At 43.3% G+C, this 25,510-nt stretch overlaps 1 protein-coding gene across 1 annotated transcript in view; it reads left to right on the top strand.

The window, feature by feature from the left end:
• The window catches only part of LOC117371276 (pleckstrin homology domain-containing family G member 4B-like), a 54,002-nt gene extending 30,938 nt beyond the window's left edge, over positions 1-23,064 (top strand). Inside the window, exons 15-25 of the mRNA XM_033966923.2 lie at positions 1,490-2,289; positions 4,804-5,053; positions 11,873-11,962; positions 14,651-14,875; positions 17,227-17,397; positions 18,528-18,705; positions 19,870-19,986; positions 20,122-20,346; positions 21,265-21,326; positions 21,624-21,691; positions 22,207-23,064. Of these exons, the coding sequence (XP_033822814.1) occupies positions 1,490-2,289; positions 4,804-5,053; positions 11,873-11,962; positions 14,651-14,875; positions 17,227-17,397; positions 18,528-18,705; positions 19,870-19,986; positions 20,122-20,346; positions 21,265-21,326; positions 21,624-21,662 (2,157 nt within the window). The 3' untranslated portion in view covers positions 21,663-21,691; positions 22,207-23,064. The remainder of the gene's footprint in view (positions 1-1,489; positions 2,290-4,803; positions 5,054-11,872; positions 11,963-14,650; positions 14,876-17,226; positions 17,398-18,527; positions 18,706-19,869; positions 19,987-20,121; positions 20,347-21,264; positions 21,327-21,623; positions 21,692-22,206) is intronic.
• Positions 23,065-25,510: the final 2,446 nt, after the last annotated feature.

Below are 25,510 nucleotides of genomic sequence, written 5' to 3'. Positions count from 1 at the left end.
CCTGGTTCAGTCTTGGTTTAGTCCTGGCCTGGTGCTGGTGAAATAAAGATGTGACCAGATCTCACAGATAAAAGAGCCAAAGAGCCCAAGAGTCAAAGAGTCATAGCCATGTTCATGTTTTGATTTACAGACACAATAGTGAAATACAAAACCCAGGATCCCAAGTAACTTGACACCAAAGCAACACAAAGTTCCTCTACACAAAACACCCATATCGACCGATACCAGAGGCTGAAACAAAATAAGGAAAGAGAAAACTGGTCCAAAAGTGTTATGTAACTGTCACTTACAGTGGGGAAAAAATAATTTAGTCAGCCACCAATTGTGCAAGTTCTTTCACTTAAAATATGAGAGAGGCCTCTAATTTTCATCATAGGTTCACTTCAACTATGAGAGACAGAATGGGGGGAAAGAATCCAGGAAATCACATTGTCTGATTTAAAAAAAAAATGTGCAAACTATAGTGGAAAAAAGTATTTGGTCAATAAAAAAAGTTCATCTCAATACTTTGTTATAAACCCTTTCTTGGAAATAACAGAGGTCAAATGTTTTCTGTAAGTCTCCACAAGGTTTTCTCACACTGTTGCTGGTAGTTTGGCCCATTCCTCCTGCAGATCTCCTCTAGAGCAATGATGTTTTGGGGCTGTCGCTGGGCAACAAGGACTTTCAACTTTCTCCAAAGATTTTCTATGGGGTTCAGATCTGGAGACTGGCTAGGCCACTCCAGGACCTTGAAATGCTTCTTACGAAGCCACTGGTTTGTTGTGGGCGATGTGTTTGGGATAATTATCATCCTGAAAGACCCAGCCATGTTTCATCTTCAATGCTCTTGCTAATGGAAGGAGGTTTTCACTCAAAATGTGACAATACATGGCACGTACATTCTTTCCTTTACACGGATACGTCGTCCCGGTCCCTTTGCAGAAAAATAGTCTCAAATCATGATGTTTCCACCCTACAATGTTGTAGGATTGTAGGATGTCCTCAAAGAATCTAGGACATCCTATAATGTGATTCCCTGGATTCTTTCCCCCCATTCTGTCTCTCATAGTTGAAGTGAACCTATGATGAAAATTACAGGCCTCTCTCATCTTTTTAAGTGGGAGAACTTGCACAATTGGTGGCTGACGAAATCCTGTTATGCCCCACTGTATCTCTCAAGATACCACAGAACAACTTCATGTGAATAAAAGTTAGAACATTATGAGACTTTCTGTAAAAAAGAGTCTGTTACATTTCTTTAAATGTCCAACCAGGATATCGACTGAATCTACCACTGATCCACCAATTTTTTCAGTATCGGCACCAATATCTGATTTTTATTGGTAATAAAACATTGTCAATTTAATGCCATACTGTGGAACATTCCAGACAAAGCAAAAACATATCCATGGAGACAGAGAACTTACATAGTGCACCTTTACATAATAATAGACTTGAGTTCTGCCAATTATGTCATATCTAACTCAGAGTCTGGTTTCATTTACAGGTCTCGTCTTTTGCTGAGGAGTGCTCTGACTTCCTGTCCCAACTTGACACCGGCTGCTCCTTGTCTCCATCTGATCCCTCTCCTACATCTGACCCCTCCCCTCCTCCTGACCCCTCCCCTCAGCTCCACATGTATCAGTCTAAACTAGGAGCTGAATTCAGCACCTCACGTTTCCAATCCATCAAATCCCTTATTCCCTCTTTAACCCCGGGAGCAGCCAGGGTGTGGAATGCTGCCTGGGAACGCCGCCAAAACGTACAGCTACTTTTGGACCAAATTCAACTCACGAGAAAGAATTGTGTAGCTTATACAAGCAAGAGTTCTGCAGATTGTCAAGAGAGCAAGCCAACCGTTCAAGATGGCGCTGTCACGTCTTATAAGGAGTTGTGTAGCTCTGCAGATGGACGTAATCCAAATGGTGGGAGTGCAAATGCCAGCGAGGAAAACGGCAAGGACAAAAGTGTTGAAACTGTCATACAGAAGCCAAGAGAACACAGCAGCGAGGCTGATTTGACGCATTGCAAAACTGAATTCCCCTTCCAAAAACAACTCGGCCGCTCCCTCAGTGAAGGCTCAAAGTTCAAGCCAAAGTTCACGCTCCTCTCTGATCTAAACGTTTGTCAAAAAGTTCCCAGGGAGGAGCATCCGAAGTCGGGGAGGAAGCTGTCCCTGCCCTGTAACCCACTGGAGGGTTTGAGAAGGGGCGGAGGCGATGGAGAGGGAGGGGTCAGTCCCAGAGGTCACCACATTCCCACTGAGACGATCCACAGCCCAGCTCAAAACAATGGAACCAATGTACAGTAAGTAGTGATGTCACGCATGTGTCAAAGTGTTTTATTATCTTGTGTGCTCGTCTTTAAATGTGATGTAATCGAAGAAGCTGCCCACTCTGGTTAGTATAGAAGCAGTTTGCAGAATGTTCCAGGGGATGTGGGGTTTTTACTTTTGGATTTGATGGTTCAAAGATCTTTATTCTCTCAGTCAGCTCTGTGGACAAGTGACCTGGCTAACAGGGAGAATGTACATGTCCTGCATTATTACATAACAAATGTTTTAATTGGAAACAAAACAATACAGAAACAAATGCATTCTTATTATGAATGGGCTTGCCTCTCTGCAGATCTAATCTGTAACTTGGCGTGCTGGTTTTGTCTTGTCTCCATGGCAACAGATGTCAAACTGTGGAGACAAAGAAAGATGAGAGATTCTTCGGCAGAAAAGTTACGTAGTGCATCTTTAAGCGAGTTTATCCAATCAGGTGCTGATATGAGTCGTGCCCTGGGGCCATTTGACAAAGATGCGATGTCCAACCTGAGCTAGCATAGACTGTATATATAAATGACATCACTAACCTGCTAGCATAATTTGTATATATAAATGGACATATCTAACCTGCTAGCATAGTCTGCATGTATAAATGGACATAGCTAACCTGCTAGCCGCGCGCCAAACAAGAAGTGATCAATTCACTTTCTGTGTAAAAACTGTGTCCCCTCTCTCTGTAACTGCAGCAACTTGTTATTTTGGTCTTAAATGTTCATATTAACCCACTCTATATGATCTTGTTTTTTTTTATTTCACTATTGTCTGTAAATCAAGATATGAACATTAATAACATACAAATCAGGCACCTTCTTTCCTCTGAGGATGCTCCTGCTAGCGTTAGCAACAGGTTTGATTGACAGCGTTGCTAAGCGCCCGCTCCCTGTTAAACTAGCAGTGCGGGTGGGAAGGGGCATTACCTTCAACAGCCACAATCCAGATTGGGTCTTTGGTTGCTATGATACTCGTGGTCGAAATTCTAAATCTGAAACTTGTCTCCAAATTGGCCCCTATAATTGCTAGCCTCGATGAGCATCATTTGAAGCTGAATGCTGTGGGTGACGTTCCACTGACTTAGTCACGTCTTTACACAGTCTGTGGTGGCATCTCACATGGTACAGGCTTATCCTCCAGGTACAGAGGTGCCGCTCTACCTCTGAGCCACATAGAAACAAGTTTTTTTTAAGTAGCTTATGCTGTTTTTCTGCACTGGGGATGTTCTACATGTGTCGTTATTGGCAGAATGTTCAGCAGTTACCATAGTGACACAATGAACACATTAGAAATTTGTATGAAAAAATCCAAACTTTATTTAAAGAGCACATGTTCAGGAGCCCTTGATCAATCTAAGCGTCCATGGTCCTGTTTAGGAGTTTGATTTTACACAAAAAGGTGAGAGTGACTCACTGAAAAACTGTTGGCTAATGCTAATTCTAGCTAGCTTGTGGCCGTAATGTTATTTGAGAGGGACTTGTTTAACAGCACAAATCAACTCACCTGTTGGAGTTCAGAAAGTCAGCGTTTAATGGTCAGATTGTGTTAAAACTCAGATTAAAGACTAACGGAGACACCGTAGTTCCTACATTTAGCATCACCTCCCCAGTGATTGAAAGTGTTAAAAGTGCGATTCTTTGAGTCATCAGATTACCGGTATTATAAATTTCATGTAAACAGTTCCATCTGATGTGAGTAATCTCACATCTTCACATGTGCAGGTTTGGACAAAACTCAAACACTCAAAGAGTTATTTTAAAATTCCTGGTATTTTCTCTTCCAAATACAACAGTTACTCAATACATTGATTCACTGACACGTGTCACTGGGTTTTTTGACCAGAAATCAATGAGATAACCTCTCAGTGAGGTTATCTGATTACTCTAGTTAATCAGTTAATTACATTTTGACAGCTCTGACCCACTGTCTCCAAATGTTTAGGTTCACCTGAAGTCTGAGCTTGTCCCATGTTCTAACGCTTTTCCCTCATCCAAAGCATGTCTGAAGAGGTTTTAGATGTCATCCATGCATGTTTGAGTAATTTAGCGATCTCTCTCGGACCATATTCAAACCCTCCTTACAGTTAGCACTACGAGTCTGTACGAGACTCTGCCCACCAGCCTACATAACCCATGCTCTCACATGACAATTCTCCATAAATAAACTAAAACATGATACAAAACTGTACACAGCAACTTGACAAACTTGATGTGCAGTAGTTTCAGTAGTGGGATGCAGCTTATTGTGTTGTAATAGTGTTCTGAAGGTGAGGGACTTAGCACAGAGAGCAAAGGGAGGGGAGATTCAGAGCGTCAAAAACAGAAGTGAAAATTATAAAATATGTTAATATGTTGTTTTAGGTGAATATAGCATTTTCAAAACAATAAATGTAAACATGATGATCTAAATTTGTTATGTGTTATAGTCAATGCCCCATAGCAATAAAATATCCCCTTTTAAGATCCCCCTCTGACTGTCCGTTCCTGTCTCCTTTCCAGGCGTCTTAGCTGTATCCTCTCCGAGCTCCTGTCCACAGAGCGGGAGTATGTGCGTGCGCTTGGCTTCGTTCGGGAACACTACTGTCCGGAGCTGGAGCGACCTGACGTGCCACAGGAGCTCAGGGGCCAGAAGGGGGCAGTGTTCTCAAACCTGGAGAAGATACACGAATTCCACCGACATCACTTCCTCCCAGAGCTGGAGCGGTGCGTGGACGAGCCAATCAGAGTAGGCCGATGCTTCCTCAGACATGTAAGCACTACTACTACTACTACTACTACCATCACTACTATTAAACTACTCCATTACTATTACTACTACTGCTACCATTAACTTACAACACAGTCTAATAGCCACAGACTTTGTTAAGAAGTGACTGAGTGAGTGTGACATCACCTACAGCTTCAGCTCCAAATGAAGCTCATTGAGGCTAACGAATATAACAGCTAATCTGGAGCCAAGTCGCATATTTGGAAATACGAGTCTGGGTATCATAGCAACCAAAGAGCCAATCCAGAGTGAGGCTGTTGAAGGTAACACCCCTTCCCGCCCGCACCACTGGTTTAGCTGGGAGCGGCGCTTAGCAACACTGTCAATCAAACCTGTTGCTAATGCTAGCAGGAGCAACTTCAGGGAAAGAAGGTAACTGATTTGTCTGTTATTAATGTTCATATCTTGATTTACAGAAACAATAATGAAATTAAAAGCCAAGGATCATGTAGAGCGGGTTAATACAAATATTTAAGACAAAAATGAGAGAGAGAGGGGACACAGTTTTTACACAGAAAGTGAATTGGAACCAGTGGAGCCGGAAGTGCGCTCATGATCACTTCCTGTTTGGAACACGGCAGCTAGCTCTGCTACTGCTAAAAGTACTAATACTAATATAGTGATTTTGTTGCGATATCACCCTGAAAGGTGGGTGACTTAGCGCAACGGAAGGGCAGACTCAGAGTGCATAAAGAGCTTATAAAACATGGTAATACGTTATTTTGGGTGAATATAGCATTTTTAAAAGGAAACATGGTGGTCTAATCATGTTATGTATTACAGTTAATAATCCAAATACCTGCTCTTTAATACCCCATAGAAGTAAATATCTCCTCTTTAATGATGCGTATGTGTTTCCAGATAAGTCCAGTTTTAGTTTAAATACATCAGTTGTTTTATTCCTCTGAACGCACAGGCCACACACTGTTATCAGGAGAAAACTTTACTGGAACCGTTTAGACCAAAACACACACACATTGACAAACACACACAAGTCCAAAGATAAGCTCATGAACAGTTCTGCAGAAATCAGCTTCTCCGACCTTGACTTGAGCTGCAGTTTTAGTGTGAAACTCAAGATGTGAAAAACATGTACACGGTTAGAGCGCGTAGTGGGGTCTGGAGGGATCGATGTGACCACGTACCTCGTAATGTGTTAGCTCAGTGGTTCTTAACCTTGTTGGAGATACTGAACACCACCAGTTACATATGCACATTCACCGAACCCTTCTTTATTGAAATTTTTATTTTCAAATTCAAGTCACATGTTATATGTTTTACTGGTGCACAAAATGAACCGTGCATTAACATTACTGTGTTCAAAGAATAAAACCAATACAATGCATGAACTCACAACAAATTACATACATACCTTTTTACAAAGACTTGACCTTTTTTAATACTACCACACTGAAATGATTTTAATTTTTAACTTTATGTATTCCAATAATGAACTTATTGTATTTATGCTATTTATTATTTTTTAACATATTAACTCACACCCATCACCTAATTTCCATCAGGCTAGAATAATAATGAATATTTACTGCAAATCAATGTAACTTCTGCTGTTGCCTTTGAGAGACCAGTTCAGTAATGTATGGCTTCACCTTGGCAAGTGCCACTCTCATGTCATTTTCACAGCAAAGTCTTTTCGTCGTTTTTGATGTCGTTTTATGTTTTTATGCCGTTCGAACAGCTCATTTAAGTCGGGCGGGTACGGGTCGATAGGCACATCAAAGGGTGCTGGGACGGGAAACCAGGACCAGAACGAGGACAGGATCAGGACGAGACCAGGGCAAGCCAAGCAGAGATGTCCAGAGCGGGCACGAAGACAGCCAGGGCCGGAGCACGACGGGACCAGGGACAGGGAAGACCCAGCAGGAGTAATCCAGAGAGCGGGCGACAGGGCAGGACAGGACTGGCACCGAGTGTTGTTGTTGTGGTTATTTCTGGCAGACTGGGCACGGTTAGTGCATTGCTGCCCTCCACTGGTCAGGAGATTTCATGTAGATTTATACTGCGTGGCGAATGCTCGCCTAAAGGAAAAGGACGTTACAACTGCTCTTCCCTAAATTCTGTAATAAACACCAGTTTGTATTACAAATCGAGTCACCAACCGAGCCCTCTCCTTGGGGTAAGCTCCATGTCCTAATATTGTCCTCAAAGAAAAGTTAATAAGTCCTATCTTAGATAACCCACTGAACATATCACTTCTCTGAGCACTATATACTGGACAGTGCAGCATAACATGCACCACAGTCTCGGAGACTCCACACCACTCACAACAACCATCATCATGTTTCCCAATGAGGAATAGCCCACTAGCCAACCCACAGTGGCCTAATTGGAGGCATGTCAGTTTAGTGTCATCCTGGCGTGAGAGGACGGGCCTAGAAGGGTCATTAACTGTTGAAACTATGCTGTGCATCTGTCTCCCTTTTGTTTCATCATCCCACTTTTGTTGCCATTGCTTTTTAATACTGGCCTGTATAATAGAATGACACTCCATCCTACCAAGAGGTACTCTGAGGTGTATTTCTGACTTCTTTAGACTAGCCTTAGCAAGACTGTCTGCAACATCGTTTCCCTCAAGACCAGCATGAGCTGGGACCCATAAAAACCCCACATCAAAACCAGCTAACTCAAGTTTATACACCATTATTACAGTCTCATTCACCATGTCAGGACATCTCTTACTTCCTTCTCCCCCTTCCAAGGCCATCAATGCTGACAGTGAATCAGTGCAAATTACTGAACTCTTAACTCCTACTTCCTCCAGCCACCACAGTGCCCACAGAATTGCAATCAGTTCAGCAGAGAAAATAGAAATATCATCTGGGAGCCGGTGACTTTGTTGGATACGGAACTGGGGAACCAAGAAGCCAAACCCGACTTTATTATGTTCAGGGTCTCTAGACCCATCTGTGTATATTTGGGTGACCCCCTCCCACTGGTTCTCGAGATAATCTCTCACATAGGGCGCCAGATTTCCCTTGCAACCACTTTTGGCTAGCTTCTTTATTGACAGATCAATAATAGGCTCATGCCACAGCCACGCACAGGCCACTGCACCGGAGCCACAATTTCACTGCTTTCAACTCCAAGTTCCCTAAAACCTCCCTCTACACGTTGTAAAAAGCTATATCTATTAATTCTGCTAGCACTCTGACTAAACTCCCAGCTTTCTTCTAGCTCTCGGGTGGACAGCAGTGATTTTTCAGCCCCTTTTAATTTCACAAAATAATTGAAAGCCAATTTTTTACGTCGCAGGGTCAAAGGTATTTCACCTGCCTCCACCAACAGTGCAGAAATTGATGTCATTCTCATGGCCCCAGTGCACAACCGAAGTGCTCTTGCCTGCACTACATCCAACTTTGCCAATGTCGACTGAGCTGCAGACCCATATACTACACATCCATAATCAAACACAGACCAAATCATTGCCTTATAGATCATTAAAAGTGCATCCCTTCCTGCACCCCAGGTTGAGCCGGTAAGGCACCTCTTTATGTTTATAACCTTGCAACATTTATCCACCATTCTCTGAACATGGTCTCCATATGTCAATTTTTCATCCATCCATACACCAAGGAATTTAAACACTCGCACTCTTTCAACAGGTTCCCCATACAATTTCAAATTATGACATCCAATATTCTTTTTCCTTCCAAAAATGACAAATTTGGACTTAGCGACGGACAGTCTAAACCCCTATCTATCTGCCATTCCCTGGACTTTATCAAGTGCTGACTGCATCTGACTAAAAAGGAACTTTGTGTTCCTTCCCCTCTTCCAAAGGGCACCGTCGTCGGCAAACAAGGACCTCCCAAACCCGTCTCCCAAAGCACTAAACATGTCATTAATCATTATATTAAATAAGATAGGACTGATTACACTACCTTGCGGGTTCCCATTATCCACACTATATATTCCAGAAAACAACTCCCCAACTCGGACCTGTATACTCCGTCCACTCAGGAAGCTCTTAATCCAGTTAAACATTCTGCCCCCAATTCCTGCGTCATACAGTTTAATAAGCAAGCCTTCCTTCCAAAGCATATCATAGGCTTTTTCAACGTCCAGAAAAACAGTCATCACAACTTCACGGTTTATAAGTGCTTTTTTGATTTCATCATCGAGTACTATCACAGAGTCCATTGTGGCCCTGCCTTTTCTAAAACCATTTTGGGCAGGTGTTAAATACCCTTTTTTCCAATCTATAAACCAACTGATCTGTTACCATCCTCTCCATGATTTTACACAATACAGTTGTCAGAGCTATTGGCCTATAAGACAAGGGACACGCTGAGTCTTTACCTGGTTTCAGAATAGGCACAATGACTGCATGCCTCCAGTCTTTGGGCAGCTGCCCCACCTCCCATATAGTATTAATACATAACCAGGAATTACAAAATCTAAACACGGCCTTAACCAAGTCTCTTGTATACAAATAATTTTCGGCACATGTGACTCTTTAAATGCCCCAATAAACCCTTTTAACTCGCATTCCATTGAAAGATGTGGAATATCATCACAAGATTAAGTAGCCCCCCCCCCCCCCCCCCACCATCATCATGAGAACTTGGGGCAGCGCCAGTCTGCGTTTTATCTTTTTCAAAAAACAAATTGTACAGGTACTCTGGATCTACCCGGGGAGTCCCCAAGATTTTTTGAGCACTGTCAGCCACAGCTCGCACAATATCAGAGTTGTTTTTTGCTTTTTTAAAACCTCACATCACTTCGGCAATAAAAGCCAGAAAGTTCACTGTATTCACAACTACAGAGTCCCCCGCTACAGCTGACATAATAGTGGGGGCACTCTGCTGCTTCACATGTTTAAGAGCATCAGCGTAAGTCACACCTTTATTAGCCTCCTTGTAACTCTGCACTTTAGCAGCTTGCTTGTAGTGTTCACACTCCCTACTGCCAGCAATATGCCCGCCTCCACAAGTGCCACACTTGAGCGTCGCCTCCTTACACTCAGCAAACTCATGGTTACCCCCACACTTTCCGCACTTGCGCTCCCCCCGACACACCGTGGCAACATGCCCGTAGCGCTGACATTTAAAACACCTGAGTGAGGGTTTTCTATATGGCTGCACTCTGAACGCCAAACAGCCCACGTAGATTAACTGCTAGCTAATAGCAAGGAGTCACTGCAGCTATGTCCCTCTAACTACCTGTCCAATTATCTAACTAATCTCCCCCCCTAGTCTTCAGAGAAGTACTTGTGGTGGGTTGTTATGCACAATAGCCCGCAAGCCCGGTAAGGCAACCGAAACTGCGACCCACCTGCAGCCTCGGAGTGCTCCCAAGCAGAGCTTCAGCCACTTTCCTCTCCACTTCCACCCCAGCGATTTCCACCAGGAAAGCGCTCTTAGCCTGACAGGGACAAACTGACAGCAACTTACCTTACTATCCAAACCTCTCCTCCAAAGAGCTTTAAAAGAACCAGTGTAAACTAGAGAGAAACAAGCCAAACCCAGGTGGACTCTTCTTCTTCTTCCCCTGGCACCGAGTGTCTTCTCCCCTGGAGACGCTCGCAATCTGCGAATCATATGAGTCAGGTGTGTGTCTTGACCTCCGCCGAACCCCTGAGACTGACTCACAGAACCCCTAGGGTTTGATCGAACCCAGGTTAAGAACCACTGTGTTAGCTTCTGTCGCTATGAACTGCTACATGTTAACTATCCCCAATCACCCTCATCTTAACCGTTTTCCTCATCTTCCTCATCAAGTTGACCTATTCTGCAAAATCAATTGTTCTGATGTTCTAGTCGTCATTGAGCCTCTGAAGTTGTATTTAGAGTGATTCATGTTTGAATAATCTTTAAGTGACTATTTTCAAGACGTTATTTTGTACATCTACCCCCGTTTAACCTTCACCGGTACACACCCACTGTGACATAAACAGCCACTGTGACACTCCCACTGTGACATACACTACCACTGTGACGTACACCACCACTGTGACGTACACTACCACTGTGACGTACACTACCACTGTGACGTACATGCCCACTGTGACGTACACTACCACTGTGACGTACACCACCACTGTGACGTACACCACCACTGTGACGCACGCACCCACTGTGACGTACGCACTTCCTTCTTCAGTTTGTTATTAATCAGTGATACTCGTAGTCATTATGTTACAGTCGCGTAGTCATTTTGTTACAAATGAAAAAAAATGTGCTGTTCTAGTGTAATGTGCAGCTATCCATAGGGGGCGCCAACACCATGCTGCACTTTGTTGTTATGACGTTGACGGCGACATCAGCTCCCATTGGGCACTGCAGTTTTCTAACGAGGAAGTCAGCGGATTTGTTTCTTTTATGAAGATTTTGAATATTGGGATTTAATTTAGAACATAACTATAAAGACACAAGCAGAATAGAGCTGGTTCAACATAATCCTGTTCCCTTAAAAAAATACACTGTTCAGGGTCAAATGTGTATCCCACTGCATCATTCTCAGGAATTTTAAAAGAACTCTCCCAACACCACCACATCTGCAGATTGACTACAAACATATGACCTGCGTCATCTCAGTCTAACCTTACAGGAGGAGGGAGGGCATCTGACACACACAGGGTACAGGAGGATGGGAGGGCATCTGACACACAGGGTACAGGAGGATGGGAGGGCATCTGACACACAGGGTACAGGAGGATGGGAGGGCATCTGACACACAGGGTACAGGAGGATGGGACGGCATCTGACACACAGGGTACAGGAGGATGGGAGGGCATCTGACACACATTGTTAATAATTGTGTTTTGTTTTTGTGTTCCAGAGTGACAGCTTCGCCCTGTACGCTCTTTATAGTAAAAACAAACCAGTGTCCGACAGGCTCCTCATCGCCCACGGGAAAACCTTCTTCAAGGTGAGAAAAAAGGAATAATTTGCTTAGAAAAGGATGTTTCAGAGGGGTCAGATGGAGAAGATAAATGACCATACAGGGACAAGAAATGGCAAAGGGTTATATTTTATACAGCACATTTCCACCTTCAAGTCACTCAAAGCCACTCACACATTCACACAAACACTCACACACACAGTCACACACACATGCATACATACATTCATACACATTCACCCCCACACACACACACCCCCACACACACCCCTACACACACACACACACATACACATTCACACACATTCATACACCAGTGTACACAGACACTGGGGCGAAGGGGGTCAAGTGTCTTGCCCAGGGACACAACTACAGCGTTCATCTGTGAGAGCTGGAATCGACATTTGCTCTACCAACTGAGCCACTGTCGCCAATAAAGGCTAACTGACTGAACGACACTGAAAACCAAAGTTATGAATGTAACTATGGTTCTATAAATCCTGTATGACGCCAGAGAGTGGACGGGATGATTCTCGGATCATAACACCTCAATAAAGAAACATTCTGTCCAAGTACAAACAGTTTATTAAATGCCCGACGAGAGAGCAGAAAACATTGGATTATTGTTACACAACGGTCAGTGGAGCCTACAGAGCCGTGCCCCGCTGCTCTAGGATTCGCTGTCACCTCATTCCTGCTTACAAACATCAGCTGAAACTCTCCAAACCTGCTGTGAGGACTTCTAAGAAGTGGACCAGTGAGGCTGTGGAGGAGCTTTGCACGTGTTTGGACACTACAGATTGGGATGTATTCAAGGCTGCCACAGACAGTTTGGATGAGTACACAGACACTGTGACGTCATACATTCAGTTCTGTGAGGACATCATTCCATCATGCACCAGGGTGACTTTTAACAACGACAAACCCTGGTTCACACCCAGACTGAGACAGAGGACTGAGGAGAGAAAAGGAGATGGCTTACAGGGCAGAAGATCATGAAGGCTACAGGCGTTGCAAGTATGCGTTTAGTAAAGAGGCGGAGAAGGCTAAAGCAAAGTACAATACACATCTGGAGCAGGTTTGAAGTCTCACACCCCTCTCCCCCCTCCCTCACCATCATGGACATTACCTCCAAACCCACCTCGGACCCCTCCTCCTCCCCCACTGCCCTCACAGTTTTGGAGCAGGACGTGACTAAGCTTTTCAGGAAGCAAAACCCCCGTAAGGCCAAGGGACCAGATGGTGTCTCTCCTTCCACCCTTATACACTGTGCTGAGGAACTGGCTCCTGTCTTCACGGACATCTTTAACACCTCCCTGGAGTCATGTCACGTCCCCACTGACGTCTGTGGTCATGAAGTCAATGAGCGCTTGGTCCTGCACCACCTCAAATCCTTCACCTCCCCCCTCCTCGACCCTCTGCAGTTTGCCTACAGAGCCAATCGGTCTGTAGACGACGCCATTAACCTGGCCCTTCACTCCATCCTCCAGCATCTGGACTCCCTGGGAACCTACGCCAGGATCCTGTTTATGGACTTCAGCTCTGCATTCAACACCATCCCCCCTGCTCTGCTCCAGGACAAGCTCGCTCAGCTCAACGTGCCTGACTCCACCTGCAGGTGCATCACTGACTTCCTGACGGACAGGAGACAGCGTGTGTGGCTGGGAAATAATGTCTCGGACACTCGGGCTATCAGCACAGGATCTCCACAGGGCTGTGTACTTTCTCCCCTGCTCTTCTCCCTGTACACCAACTGCTGCACCTCCAGCCACGACTCCGTCAAACTGGTTAAGTTTGCAGATGACACCACCCTCATCGGACTCATCTCGGACGGCGATGAGTCTGCCTACAGGAGGGAGGTGGACCGGCTGGTGTCCTGGTGCAGCAGCAACAACCTGGAGCTTAATGCCCAGAAGACAGTGGAGATGATCGTGGACTTCAGGAAAGTCACAGCCCCCCTGCCCCTTTAAGCATATCTTTCTATAACTTTGTGCATGCCCTTATTTGATTTGTATTTATTCAGTGTGTTTTATGTTGCACTTTATCACCGAAGGAACTATGTTCACAAACAATGTCAATAAAAGTCTTCTGATTCTGATTCTGTTGTATTTATCCAAGATCTGCAGATAACAACAACCGGACTGGAACTAATTCATCCCGTTCTTCAAACTGTTCAGATGTTTTACCATGTTCTAGTTGTTTCTTCTCTGAAGTTGTATTTGGAGTGATTCATGTTTAAGTAATCTTTAATCGACTGTTTTCAAGATGGCATTTTGTTGCTCTACCCCGGTTTTTCCTGTGAATACTCATAGGATTTGTCTCATCGTAATTTTTGTACAAATGAAAAAAAATGGTTTTAATGGTTTTAGATGAATATTGTGATTTACCAGATGTTTTCAGGAAATGTGTGTCCCACTGTTCTGTATCATTCCCAGGAATTTCAAAAGAACTCCCCAAAATCCTCTGGACAAGGATATAAGGGAATTTTATAACTGTTATCAAGAAATGATGTGGTACACTGGTCCAAAACTAATGTACTCAGATATTTGAGTGGTGTAAAACTATAATTTATATTTACAACAGGCATCCGCACTTTAAACAGTACAAGGACACAGGGGATAGGAGTGTGTTTGATCTGAATCACAGGGAGACAGGAGAATGGGAGGGCATCTGACACACACCATCATGACCTCTGTTCTTGTTTATTTCCTTCAGCAAAAGCAGGTATCCCTCGGCGACCGCATGGATCTGTGGTCGTACCTGCTGAAGCCAGTGCAGCGGATCAGTAAATACAGCCTCCTCCTCCAGGACGTGCTGCGCGAGTGTGGCCCTGAACACCAGGGGGCGCTGGAAGAGGTGCGCCAGGCTGTGGAGGTGGTGCAGTCTCAGCTTCGCCACGGCAACAACCTGCTCGCCATGGACGCCATCCAGAACTGTGACGTGAGGAAAAGTTTTGTTAGAATAGTTATACGAAAATATGTGAGGATGCAACTTGTGATGTCATGAAGTGGTAATTTTCATTTTCAAGTTACTTTTACCTTTAGTTCAGTAGAGATTGACAATTCCAGGTCTGAAATCACCCAAATGATTCTAGTGAAGGTGTGTGGAGTTTAAAAACACAGTGGAGCACTTTCTGTATTACCGCATGATGACATCACAAAAAACTCCCATTGTGTCGTGAGGCAAGACACTTCACCCTTATGCAAATAACTGTAAAGTGCTTTATTTATGTTATACCAATGAATTATAACAATACAGACAAACATGCAAGAATTAGGCAAAATACAACATGTTTTAAGGCTGTAAAACCCCTCACCACACACTTTATACACTTTTCTCAGACAGGCATTAACATTTTCAAACATTTCTCTCTTGTTTAAACACTCTCAAAGTTCAAACCGTCATAGGGGCCTTTGTGGGTGCAGAACGTTTCACCGACATTGTGGGTTTGTTGGGGAGAAAACATGCAAACATACAGCACTTCAGAGTCACACTGCGATCAAACATTTATGTAAATTTGTCTCAATACATTCTGTACTGTACAGGAGACACGACATGGAGGAGACTGATTGACAATGGTTTACAGTCCCTTAGCCAATCAGGACGCAGAACATAGTGCGCGCTCTTATGCTGTAAAAAAAATAAAAAACATGAAAAATTGCACCAAAAAAATCCACAAAATAGCGAGGCCGCGAAAGTTGAACATGGCTAACCTGCTAGCATACACTGTATATATAAATAGACATAGCTAAATTGCTAGCCGCCATGTTCCAAATAGGAAGTGGTCCTGGGTGCACTTCCGGTTCCATCGACTCTGGCTCCACTTCACTTTCTGTGTAAAAACTGTGTCCCCTCTCTCTGTAATTGCTGCTGTCAGACTCATCATTTTGGTCATAAATGTTCGTTTTAATCCGCTCTACATGATCCTGGTGTTTTTTTTCACTATTATGTCTTTAACTCAAGATATGAATATTAATAACAGACAAATCAGTTGCCTTCTTTCCCCGTGGTCGCTCCCACAAGCATTAGTGACAGGTTTGATTGACAGCATTGCTAAGTGCTCGTTCCCTACTAAGCGTTACCTTCAACAGCCTTGCTCTGGATTGGCTCTTTGGTTGCTATGATACTCTCAGTCGGAATTCCAAATATGGAACTCTGCACAAAATTAGCTCCTACAACTGCTAGCCTTGATTAGCTTCATTTGACTGTGGAACATCACGCTCACTTAGTCCACTTCTTTATACAGTCTATGGGGCTAATCATAGACAAACTTTATACAGAGAGTCCTCACATGAACTGGGGAATTGAACCTGAAACCCTCCAGCTGCACCTGGCATTTAATTTAGCAAAAACGTTTTCAGATATTTGCTTTCTTCACTTCATAAATCCACAAACATTATTCAAGCTCAAAACTCAGATCCTCGGGACACATGGTAGTTTTCCCAAATTGTCTCCATCGTGTCCGAACTCCTCTTTTGTCTCATTAAGTTCATGATTTCACTGCTGACTCAGATGTAGCTGCCAGAACAGTATAAACTCATCGCTCAGGATCTGTGCAAACGTGTCCAACATCCTTCAGACTCAGAGTGTTTTGGCGTGTCAGTGTGGACCATTATCGAAAAATATAACCGCAGTTCCTGGAAAAGTAATTGCATCATAACTAGTGATGAGTACAAAATGTATTTAGCGACACAATCCTTAATATGCAAATTAAAATATATGCCGTGACATGTTCTGACACATGGGCCAATCAGAGTGCTGCTTTCCACAGAGTTCTATTTAAATTAGAGTAAAGACGTAACATAGGATTAAAAACAGCGGCGTTTGTTCTGATTTTCCTCATTACTCATTGTCAAAAGTTAAACTCTCACATCGTCACACTATAACAGCTGTGTTTTATCATGTTTTCACTGATTCTGTGCACTTTGAACCCAAAGTTGTGTGATTAGCTACAGTCATGTATTCATTTGATTTCAGTAAAGTAACTGTACCAGATTACATTTACTCTAAATGAGTACGTAGAGTAGTATTCCCAGTACCTGTGCTTCTTTATGAGAATGTGAGTCTGGACTGTGAATAGAACAAATAACAAAGATTAAGAAAACATAATAATCAAAATAAAAGTCATTAAAGCAGCAAAAACTGTAAAAGACAAAAGTTTTAAAAAGTACAAACATATGACACCACCTCACACACACATAGTAGGAAATCCAACAGCTGCTCGTGATGTACCTGTGGTATTACAAAAGCTGTGTAATAATTAGTCGCTTTTGTCTCTATAAAAACTTTAGGTCAACCTGAAGGAGCAGGGGGCGCTCTTCCGACAGGGTGAACTCATGGTGACGTTCCGGAAGAAGAAGTGTCTCCGCCATGTTTTCCTGTTTCAGGAACTGATCCTGTTCAGCAAAACCAGGAAGAACGAGGTCGGAAACGAGACGTACGAGTACAAACAGTCCTTCAAGGTACTCCTACTACTACTACTACTACTACTACTACTACTACTACTACTACTACTACTACTGTACAAGCAGGCCTTCAAAGTACTTCTACTACTACTACTACTACTACTACTACTACTACTACTACTACTACTACTACTACTACTGTACAAGCAGTCCTTCAAGGTACTACTACTATATACAAGCAGTCATTCAAAGTACTACTAATACTACAACTCCTATAACTAATACAAATATCAGTACTAATACTACTATTGTGTACAAAGATGTGTACAAGGATACTACTATTCCTACTACTGCTATTTCTACTACTATTACTACACTATTGCTGTCTACAAACATGTGCGAAAGCAGACATTTAAGGTCATGCTAATACTACTACTGCTACTACTATTGATACTACTACTGATACTTTCACTATTACTGCTAGTACTACTACTGTGGCGGTAAGCGGTCATTTAAGATCATATTTATGTTATTACTCTGACCGTGACCTCTGTTACCCGTGTTATGAGGAAGTTACTCAAGTGTTTCCAGATCATTTCTGTCACAACCATAAACGTCACGTCAGCCTCTGGAGCCGCCCCAGAGTGAGGCAGAAAACGACGCCACAGACACACACTCCAGGTTTAAACCACGACCAAACCAAGTCCAAACCAGGAGTAAACAGGTCTAAACCAGGACTACACCAGGACTAAACCAGGTCTAAACCAGGTCTAAACCAGGTCTAAAACAGGTCTAAACCAGGTTTAAACCAGGTTTAAACCAGGTTTAAACCAGGTCTAAACCAGGGCTCAGCCAGGTCTAAACCAGGTTTAAACCAGGTTTAAACCAGGTCTAAACCAGGTTTAAACCAGGTCTAAACCAGGTTTAAACCAGGTCTAAACCAGGTTTAAATCAGGTCTAAACCAGGGCTCAGCCAGGTCTAAACCAGGTTTAAACCAGGTTTAAACCAGGTTTAAACCAGGTTTAAACCAGGTTTAAACCAGGTTTAAACCAGGTTTAAACCAGGTCTAAACCAGGGCTCAGCCAGGTCTAAACCAGGTTTAAACCAGGGCTCAACCAGGGCTCAACCAGGTCTAAACCAGGTTTAAACCAGGACTTGTGTGAGTGTCCTTGTCTCTGTGTTTCAGACGTGTGACATCGGTCTGACTCAGAACTCCGGGGACAGTGGCCTCTGCTTCGAGATCTGGTTCAGGAAGAGAAAGAGCCAGGACACGTACACGCTCCAGGCTGAGGGCCAAAGCCTGAAAGACGACTGGACTAGAGACCTGGAGAAGATCCTCTGGGAACAGGCCCTCAGGAACAAAGGTAAGACCAGGTTCAGACCGGGTTCAGACTGGGTTAGACCAGGTTTAGACCGGGTTCAGACCAGGTTCAGACTGGGTTTAGACCAGTCTCACACCAGGTTCACACCGGGTTCACACAGGGTTCACACCAGGTTTAGATCAGACCAGGTTCAGATCTGGTTCAGACAGACTTCAGATAAGGTTCAGAGCGGGTTCACACTGGGTTGAGTTCAGACCAGGCTCAGTCCGAGCTTAGACCGGGCTCAGAGCAGGTTCAGAGCATGTTCACACAGGCCGACCGGGTTGAGATCGGGTTCACTTCTGGTTCTGGTTTCTGTGTATGATAACTGCACTAGTGACCATCAGAGAAACTGTCCTTTTTACTTAAAATGTATAAAAGGTTTTTAAAAGGCCAAGCACTAAAAAAAGATCATTTACAAACCGGCAACTCACAACAGTTTTGGACAAGGAAAAAAATCCACTGGGGGCTCAAAAAGCTCTGAAAATTTCACTGGAAGTTATTTTAGATCATGGGGAAGTGGAGCTGAGCAAAGAGAAAATGATTAAAATGAGAAAATGTCTGTGTAACATGATTTCTAAAAACTTTCTGCTGGGGATTGTCTTCCTCTGATTTTCATTTTAATTTGAACTGAAATCTTTCCAGAAATGAAGAGGATCTAGAGTCAGTAATGAGGCAAGAAAGTTGTGAATGAAATCTGCTGCTAAACTCTGATCTGACCCTGGAGGAGGTACAAATGCTCTGAATCAAACTGAGGAAGGCCACGGGAACCCACATGAAGTGTTTATGTGTCCATATCTTTGGAATGTTCTTTGGAATGTTCTGCTTAATCTTTGGTTTGAATATGATACTGTCCCCCTCAACATGGCACACATCCAGAATCAAGCCGATTCCTGAGTCGGCAAAGGATGAGCCCATTGTTCTCGTTTTGCTCTGAGCTGATGCTGTTCCTGGAAAAAACATAAAAACAAAGCAACAAAGCAGAAAGGTCTTTACGTCTGAAATGTAAATCTTGAATATGTCCCTCAGAACAAATATGTGGGGTTCAGATTTGATGAATTTATAAGTTTTGACAGTGGGGTCAGAATCCTTGCCATGTTTTTTAGGTCAAAGGTCAAAAAACTCATCACATATTACAGTACATAAGTCAGTACTTCCTGTTTGCAGAGGTGCGCCTGCAAGAGAGACTGTTCCTGGGACTTGGAAATAAACCTTTCAAAGACATCCAGCCGAGCGACGCCGCCATCAACTCCAGAGAGGTCCACTGCGGACTCCTCGGCAAAGGTAACGTCATTTAAGTATGAAATTCCAGTCTATTTCAAACTCTTTAAGACAGAAGCTGGTTCACCCGAAGGACAGATTAAAGAGGACCTCTTTAATCTATTTTTCTTTCACTAAACTCGTCTCTCTCTCCTCCAGACTCCAGAGCTCCCTCCCTTTCCTCCTTCGGGTCATCGGGGTCACGTGACGTGCTTCCTGTGATGCGGCAGAAGTCGATTGGCTCGTGCAGTAGCTCCTCCTCCTCCTCTTCGGGGCGGGGCTCTCTGTCTCCGGGCCGATACATGAGCGGGCCACAGGGGGGATCTGTAAGGGCAGGGCATCTGGAGGAAGACGAGCTGGACCAGGACAGACACAACCTCCTCTGTGAGTTTAAAAGACACGTGTTATAATGTTACCTCCCCAAAAATACACATGACCGAGTATCATAGCAACCAAACAGCCAATCCGGAGCAAGAGCTAATCTGGAGCGAGGCTGTTGAAGGTAACGCCCCTTCGCAGAGACACTGAAGGATGGGTCAAATGCAGGTTTAACACAGACACACTGATGGTTATAAAAATGTACCATGCTTGTGAAATGTGATGATAAAGATATTTTCTCTCTGCGACAGTCCAGAGGGGTCACAGCTGTGAGTCTGTTCAGGGGTCAGAGGTCAAAGGTTAAGTTTGTTAAACCCAAGGACATTTAAGCAACAAAGTGACCAACAAGGCCGCCATCACTTGGAGCATCAAAAACAGACCTGGAGTTGTGTTTTGTTTCATTCACATATGTTTGAGTAACACTTTATTATTAGTCTGTCTACATCTCTGAAGCTCAAGATGCTCTGTTCCACCTTGTGATGTCATGAAGTGGTAATTTTCAAGTTAATAGCTTCCTTTACCTTTAGTTCAGTAGAGATTGGCAATTCCAGGACTGAAATGGTCCAAATGATTCTAGTGAAGGTGTGTGGAGTTTAAAAACACAGTGGAGCACTCGCTGTATTACCACATGATGACATCACGAGGTGGAACAGAGCATTTTCTGAGAGAAGACTTAAGCCTAAATATGCAGGGTTTGTGTGTTAAACATGTGTGAAGGAAACAAAACACAACTTCAGATCTGTTTGTGATGAGGACAAACTACATTAGGATACAGAGAAGGCCTAGGAGTTGAACCGGTGACCTTACTGCTATGAGGCCGTTCTCCTCAGAGAATTTAACAGTCCACTTTGTCACAGTTAAATAAATATCTGTATGTAAAAGAATGTGAAAGTGAAAGTGATGTTCTAATGTTGTTTGTTGAAGTGGACGGCTCAGAGTGTGAGGGAGATGACACCTCCATCTGCTCCTCTGTCAAACACTCAGAGGTCAGTACTACTACCGCTACTACTACTGCTACTACTAGTACTACTACTACTGCTATTACTGCTACTGCTACTACAAATACCACTACTACTAAAGACATTAAAATCACAATACAAATCAAAACATAAATAATCATCATAAAGAGAGAGGCAGAATAAAACCCTTTCAGTCATATGCACAGCTCAACACATGTACTACTGCTGCAACTACTAGTATTACTACCACTACTTACTGCCACTACTAGTACTAATTCTAATACTGCACTACGGTACTACTCTTGTTCTCTGTGGTGTCCTCAGACTGGGAGCACAAGTGTCGGCAAATCTACAGAGGTGTGATGTGTCCTCACTGCAGACATGTTGTTCTGGTAAGAGACAATGATGACTGATGTCATCTACATTCCCTGAGGGCATGACGCTAACTGGAGGGACTGCTCTGTCTGAAGCTCTGTTACTCAAGTTACTTTAATCTGAGCTTTGTTTTATAAAGAGCTGATTTAATTGAACTCCAAAAGGTGAGCTGATTTGTGCTGTTAAACAAGTCCCTCACAAGATAGCTAGCATTAGCATTAGCCAACACTTTTTCAGTGAGTCGCTCTCACCTTTTTGTGTAAAATCAAACTCCTAAACAGGACCATGAATGCTCGGATTGGTTAAACCTTTTTTTGGTAGTGTCTGCATTGCGTCACCATGGTAACTGCTGAACATTGCACCATAGAGATACATGTAGAACACCGCAGCATCACTGCAAAGTATTTTTTGTCACATAAAGTGGCCATCTTTTAGCGAGATGCTAAAGATAGACGTTGCGCTAACCCTTTTGCTATGGCTTGTTTTGAATCTTGATGAAGTAAAAGTTAAATGTTGTTCTATTCTTGTCTAGATCTGAGCAGCAGAACAAGCCCAGCTGTCACTGCAACTAAGACCACTTCATATCCACTTTATGTACCTGCAGCTGTGTCGTGGTTCAATTCATAATGTGGAAAATGCCTCCAGTGCCTTAAAGGGCCCGTATTACGCTGTTTTCTGTCTCATCTATATTATAATAATGTTGTTTCCTCATCACAAAGCGATGTCGAGTTTCATTCACATGTTTAACAGAAAAACCCTGCAGATTTAAGCTCCTCTCAAACACTCAAAAGGAAAAACTGTTCATCTGCACATACTGAGTTGATATAGTGATTATCATGACAGGCGTAGCTCACAGCTGTTAGCTTGTGGTGTGCGGTCTCTTCAGTGCAGTCCTAACATTTAAAATTTCATCCGATTCTCCTCGTGTCATTGGTCTGCGCTTTTGGTCGCACGTTTAAGACTGAAACATCCTGGAGTGTGCACCGACCTTAACAGTAAAAGGAGCTGTTAACTTGAAAACTGCCACTTCATGACATCACAAGGTGGAACAGAGCATTTTGAGCATTGGAGATGTAGACAGACTAATAATAAAGTGTTACTCAAACATGTGTGAATGAAACAAAACACAAATTCAGGTCTGTTTTTGAGGAGGAAACAGTATTAGAACATGGATTAAAACACAAGAGTCCATTTTGCCTAACACATGACCTTTAACCTTCCTTACCATCTGACATGTAATCACCATTATTAATGTTATAGGTTTGTAGTACGATTTCTGCCTAATAAACTGCATACTGACCACTGAAGTGAAATTATTCCAGTTTGTCACATTTTGTCATAACTTTGGAGCGTCTGTAATGTTTTTCTTATGCTCATTTTGTACAGGTTTAATAAAAGTAATTTAAAACGATCTGGAGTTTGATGTGGAGCCTTTGTCTGATGATGATGATGATGATGTCATTTTAAACACTGCCTGAAATATAAGGGTTAAATATATGCACAGGTTCAATATGAATTCAGCTGAACACAAATGAACATACAACATGGCGCCCGACTGTTAGAGGAAGAACAGCAGAAAAATAATTGGGTAAAAGAAGTATTGGGTGGGTTACAAGTATGTGGACTGGATTACAGTTTGAAGTACCTTAGTGGTGTAACATCTTACTGTGAAATAAATAAACAACAGCACAACATTTGTACAGAGCCTCTGATGACACTGAAGGAGATGCTTCACACAGTGTAAATAGAGAGGAGCAGATGTTTGAACAGGTCATGTCAGAGAGAGGAGAAGGTTGATATGTTTGACAGAGATTTCCAGAGGGAACTCTCTCTCTCTCTCCTCCCTCTTTCCTCTCCTCCCTCCTCTCTCTCTTTTCTCTCCTCTCTCCTCCCTCTCTCTCTGTATCTCTTCATCGTCCTGTGTTTTCACTGTGGCCTCTTCTCTCCTCTTTCTCCTCTCTCCTCCCTCTCTCCCCTCTCTCTCCTCTTTCTCCTCTCTTCTCCTGCTCTCTCTGTATCTCTTCATCGTTCATCTCTCTCCTCTTCTCCTCTCTCTCCCCTCTCTCCTCTCCTCTCTCTCTCCTCTTTCTCCCCTCTCTACTCCCTCTTTCCCCTCTCTCTCCTCTTTCTCCTCTCTCTACTCCCTCTCTCCCCTCTCTCTCCTCTTTCTCCTCTCTCCTCCCTCTCTCTCTGTATCTCTTCATCGTTCATCTCTCTCCTCTTTTCTTCTCTCCCTCTCGCCTCTCCTCCCCTCTCTCTCTCTCTCTCTCCTCTTTCTCCTCTCTCTCCTCTATCCTCCCTCTCTCTTGCTCTCTCCTCTTTCTGCTCTCTCTCTTTTGCCTCTCTCTCCCCTCTTTCCTACTTCTGTCTGTATCTCTTCATCATCCTGTGTTTTCACTGACCTCCTCACTCCTCTTTCTCCTTTCTCTACTCACTCTCTCTCTCCCTCTCCTCTGTCTCTCTCTCCTCTTTCTCCTCTCTCTCCTCTCTCCTGTCCTCTCTCTCGTCTGTTTGTCCTCTTTCTCTCTGCATCTCTTCATCATCCCATATTTTCACGGCAGCCTCCTCTCTTCCATTTCTCCTCCCTCTCTCCTCCCTCTCCGCCATCACTCCTCTTTCTCTGTATCTCTTCATCATCCTGTGTGTTCACTGCAGCCTCCCCCCTCTCTCCTGTCTCTCTCCTCTTTCTCCTCTCTCCTCCTTCTCTCTGTATCTCTTCATTGTTCTGTTTTCACTGGGGCCGATCAAACTCAGACTAAACACGTCACTGAACAATGACACAGATATTTACACCTGAAACATTACTACCTCCTGAGCGTGAGGAGGTTGTGGGTTCGACTCTCCCTGAGCAGAGTGTGCATGTTCTCCCTGTGTTCCTGTACCACAGTAGTTATCCTGTCTTCTCTTCTCCCGTGGGTTCAACTCCATGATGTAATATTTATTTGTTGTTTATTTGTTTTTCACTTGGGCGTTGGGCGTCTGCAGAGTGACTCGTTCATGACACCAGCAGGAACAGAACTCGTTTATATGAAGCGTGAGGCAGGTTTGGATGTTTCTCAAACTTGGACTAAATTAGGTGGAAAAATACTTGTAAATATGAACGATTATTTACAACCAGGAAGTCAAGTTTGGCATCTTTAGTGAAATGGTTAATCTCTGAGTTTTACTCAACCTGTGGACCGAGTCTGAGTCAGTTTAGAAAAATCAAAAATCTGATTCTAATCAATCTTGTTGGTAATAAAGCCCCACTGCCAGAAATGAACCAGGACTAAACCAGAACTAAACAAGGACTAAACAAGGACTAAACAAGGACTAAACCAGGACCAAACAGGACCAAACAGGACCAAACAGGACCATGGACCACTATGGTAGGTAGGATATATTACACAGATATAAGGCCTTTTGTTTCATTTTAGTTTGGCTTATTTTATTTATTTAGTTTTATTTTTATTTTTTATAAATTCATAAATCAGATTTTATATGTGTAACATTCAAACTGTTCTGTACTAAAGTAGGGTGCATTCTCTCCAAATATTTTTTACTTCTTCTTGAGTAATAGTAATCTTACTTGAGAATATATTTGACCTCTGCTTGTCTCTCAGCAGAATCACCACTGTTTCAGCCATTATTTAAATATGCACTCTGTAACTTTTCTGTCTCCAAGGAGATGTTGCTGCTTCTCCACAGTAGTAAACTGCTCAAGCATGCATTCTCACTGTGAGCGGGGTCGCCTCTCCACAGATCTGACCTGAATTTTGGCCTAATGCATCACCCATTTGTCTCTATAGATTAGTTTAATGCCACACTGTGAAACATTCCAGGCAAATCAATAACAC

The sequence above is a fragment of the Periophthalmus magnuspinnatus genome, chromosome 5 (assembly GCF_009829125.3).
Source record: "Periophthalmus magnuspinnatus isolate fPerMag1 chromosome 5, fPerMag1.2.pri, whole genome shotgun sequence".
In the NCBI taxonomy this organism is placed as follows: domain Eukaryota; kingdom Metazoa; phylum Chordata; class Actinopteri; order Gobiiformes; family Gobiidae; genus Periophthalmus; species Periophthalmus magnuspinnatus.
Note: the sequence above shows the minus strand (reverse complement) of the source record. Positions and strands in the feature narration are given on the sequence as shown.